The sequence below is a fragment of the Elaeis guineensis genome, chromosome 16 (genome assembly GCF_000442705.2).
Source record: "Elaeis guineensis isolate ETL-2024a chromosome 16, EG11, whole genome shotgun sequence".
NCBI classification, from domain to species: domain Eukaryota; kingdom Viridiplantae; phylum Streptophyta; class Magnoliopsida; order Arecales; family Arecaceae; genus Elaeis; species Elaeis guineensis.
This window is the reverse complement of record NC_026008.2, coordinates 28443787-28447814: the sequence shown is the minus strand read 5'-3', so window position 1 is coordinate 28447814 and position 4028 is coordinate 28443787. Positions and strand designations below refer to the sequence as shown.

Sequence of the window (4028 nt, the reverse complement as noted above, 5' to 3'; positions counted from 1 at the left end):
TAAAATTTTTTTTATGAAATATTATAATTTTGATCAAAAATATTTTCGTCATCTAAAATTTTTAAACGAAAATATCAATCTACATGTATTAAATATGTGTTGAAAAATGATGGCTACGTGGTCCAATCAAAAAAAATGATGTACTTCATATTGGATTTTCTGCATGCAAACGGTGCACAAAAAATTACTCCTTTATTTTTAATCGGATTTCGGACCGAATTTATATATAATTTAATATTTTCTGGTCTCAAGCCCGGCTGCGATCAGGTCCAAGGCAGGCTTTTATTTTTGGACTTAATTAAGATCTCGCCAGCCCGGTAAGCAGGACCAAGCCCATCAGCGAGGACGAAGGGATTAGATCGGACCTTCACCCAAATCGCCCGTAGATTCCTTATTCCACGATGCTCGCCGCGGCACCCGTCCGTCCCGTCGGCCTCCTCCCAACCCTCTCTCTTGGCGGCCGCCGTCGCCGCGGTGCCGTCTCCGCCAAGCTTCCCAACCGGCGCAACCCCGCGTCAACCACCGGTGAAGAGGCGGCCGGCGTGGCCGCCGTCGCCGCTACCAAATCCGGCGCACCTCGCGATGGCCGAGCCCTGGGTTCCAACCCGAGAACCGGCGGGGCTTCGGAGGCGGAGGGGGGTTCGAGAGGGGCGTCGTCGCTGAGGGGGTCGGACGTGCTGCAAGCTCTCCAGAGAGCCGTCGCGGCGAAAGAGGCGCGGAAGGGGAGGAAGAGAAGGCCGACGAGGAGGAGCGAAGGCGGCGGCCGTGGAGGAGGAGAAGGAGACCTCCCCGGAGACTATGACTATGGCAAGGCCCAGCCGATAGAGGTACGAGCCGATTGGGGCCCACGAATTGAGGAGTTGGAAAGGCGAATCCAAGAACTACAAGCAGCACACCACTACCATTAGCTTCATAATTTGATGTCGTTCTGCTATTGGCTACTGGAAGTGGCTCGATTTCTGTAACAATTCCTACAGATGGAAAGCAAGAATTGGAATTCTTTGAAGTATAGAGGTCAGATGGGTTAAGAAGTTGAGGCTAAGAATGTTATATGGCTGGGAATACTTTTGGATTCTTTTTGATGGTTTATGGAGAAGATTGATGGAAGATGACTTTGTCCATTTGGGGCTTGTTTTTTTTGTTTTCCTACATGGAGATTTCTCAAAGAGGGGATCATTGCATCTGCCTGCTTCCTTTAATTGATACCATACTTTCTTTTTCAGTGAAAGGAATAGAGCTTAGGACAGAATTCTCCAGGGATGAAGAGGTGGATTGAGAATTTTCCAAGGGCTTTTATACAGTTATATAGACAGGATGTAAATTTAGTTCATTAGGTTCTTCGAATTGTTTTTGCTAGCGCATTAAACAAATCTTCCACACAAAGGAGAGGTTGCACTTGTTGCAAAAGATGTCCATCATGTCTCTCTTTCATGTTCTTGCTTTTATTATCTTGCCCTGAATAATTCAAGTTTTGCTTTTGTTCCTTTTTTCTTTGCTTTTCTTTGGAAAGAGAAAAGGAGGAAGAATCCCACAATATTTGTTATGATAATGAAAGGAAATTTAGAAATGCGAGAAGTATTAGGAATAAAAAAGCCTTGCTCTGCTAGATTTTTCTTAATGTCAGTGAAGCTAACATCGATCTTTATATTTAGATTAACTTTACTTTGTTGTTCTATTACCCTAAAAAACATGTCACTTAATGTTTTACCATGAATAAATTGTATGCCAGGAAACGTTTTGATGAGTTGAGATAATGAAACTACATTAGAACAGTATTCTGCAGCACGCTGTGGTACTGCATGGCCTAGCAGCAGCCTCCCTCAATTCCGTGTTGGCAGAAGTTTCACAAGAGAGGAGGAGATTTCCGAATTGGTGTTTTACAACAAAAATGGTTGATGTGTTGTCACGCCTCAAATCTAGAACATAACATGGCTACGCTACCAAGGGATGGAACCCACGATAACACGAAGCCAATTCATCATAATCATCTAAAATCCGTCAAATAAAAAAATTCAATTCGATTATTCATCAAATAATCGAACCAATATGGGTTCAGAGCATCTAAATCCAAAAGCAAGTACTAACCTGAATCTCAACATTCATAAATAACTACAAATCTATTATTATAAATTAAACTTCTGTTGCCAAATTTTTTAACTTGCTATGCCGATCTTCAAGCTTGGATTCTTTTTGCCGATCCTAACCTTATTTTTCTGTTCAAAAAGAAAATAAAAGGAATATGAGCTACACTAGCCCAGTAAGTAGAACTTGCACTTCCTTATCGGATCAAACATAAATTTTTAATGATAATGCGATATTTAGAAAATAATAGATAATACAAAATAAAGCATTTCATAAAGCATATAACAAAACAAGTTATAAACTCATCATGCATGCATAAATCATGTATATTTCACAATCATGAATCATAAATCATTTTCATCATATATTCATGTCATGTTTCAAAACATTGCTCACAGATATTCGTGCTAAGGTCACTATTATATCCGTGACAGGGTCATGTTTATTAATCGACAGAGTTCTTAATTCTTGTGCCAACTTTATACCCGCTGGCAGGGTCATGTTTCGTGTAGATGCTAGCTCCGGATGTCGATCTTCCCGAAGGGATTCATTTATAGCCATCTGAGAACCTTTGAAATCTTTATATCTTTTTCTTAAAGCATACATATACATAGATGGAAAAACAATAAAATTCATGCTTCATAATCATGCTATTTTCACAAGACATATTCATAAAATCAATGCTCATAATAAAACATATTTTTTTTTTTCATATCACATATGCCGATCCTTAATTTTATGAAAAATTATGATTTTATCAATAATAATTTTTTACATAAAAACATGATCATTTAAAAATAAATAAGGAGCATAAGATCTACTTATCTCGTTCATCTTAGATCTTCAGACTTCGTTAAAAAAATCTGCTAATCCTATTTAAAATATCAAATCATCATCGATTTCTATTCCATAAATATAATAAGATTAAATCATAAGAAAAGAGAACTGTTGACCGGATGTGTCGGACCATCCAGATACCAGGGCAATTCAGGATCTCTGATCTGAGGGTCAGATTCAAGTATCTTGATCAAAAAATCATGAAGCACAGATCGAATTAAAGTCAAGATCAATCAATAGGATTCTTTAATAATAAATTTGAAAGATCTTTGATACGATCAGATGAGGTTGACATACAGCACGGATATCAAAGCAATTTCGGATCATCTTGTTAGAGTCAATATGAGCTTCTAAAAGATGAAGGCATGACTCGATACAGGATTCATAGATCTTTTTTTTTATTTTAGAGAGAGAAAGTCGGTCATGAGAGAGAAAGTAGAGAGAGAAAGTGGAGAGAGAATCTTCGTATCCTTCAAAAGTGGCAATCATGATTGAGATCATCAGAGGTCATATCAGGATGACTTAATATGGATTAACCATGATTGATATTATCAATTTCGAATAAGGATCGGATCGGAATCCAATCTACTGCACGAATTTCGGAGCAGTCTCAGATCATCATATTTTCATCTCAAATTTACCCTAGGGTCTGTGATGCAATCAGAGAGAGAGAATGACCCTAGAGAGACAAAATCCATAATGAGAGAGAAAGGTCTAGAGAGAGAAAATAGAAAGAAAATCTAGAGAGAGAAAATATAGAGAGGAGGTAGAGAGAGAAAGTCTAATTCTAGAGAGAGAAAGATTTAAGAGAGAGATGAGAAAAACTTTCTCTCACATATATATATCTATATATTTTTTATTATATATTTTTTTTTTTCTTTTTCTTTTTCTTTTTCTTTTTTTTTTCTTTTTAGAGAGAGACAATAGAGAGAGAGAAAGAGAGAGAAAGAGGGAAAAAGAGGGGAGAGAGAAAAATTTTCTCTTTTCTTATTATTTATTTTTTTTTTTTTTTTTGCATTTTCTTTTCTTTTCTTTTTCTTTTTCCTTTTTCTCTTTTTTTTTCTTTTCTTTTTCTTTTTCCTTCTCTTTTCTTTTTCTTTTTCCCCTCG

At 37.4% G+C, this 4028-nt stretch overlaps 1 protein-coding gene across 1 annotated transcript; it reads left to right on the top strand.

Moving 5' to 3' along the window:
• Positions 1 to 303: 303 nt before the first annotated feature.
• Positions 304 to 1483, top strand: LOC105059377 (uncharacterized). The gene has a single exon (XM_010942654.4). The coding sequence runs from the start codon at positions 402 to 404 to the stop codon at positions 906 to 908; it is 507 nt and encodes a 168-aa protein (XP_010940956.1). The 5' UTR covers positions 304 to 401; the 3' UTR covers positions 909 to 1483.
• The last annotated feature ends 2545 nt before the right edge of the window (positions 1484 to 4028 follow it).

Bases quoted from the DNA above. Each gene is read 5' to 3' on its own strand.
- LOC105059377 (XM_010942654.4), top strand. From the start codon at position 402: ATGCTCGCCGCGGCACCCGTCCGTCCCGTCGGCCTCCTCCCAACCCTC.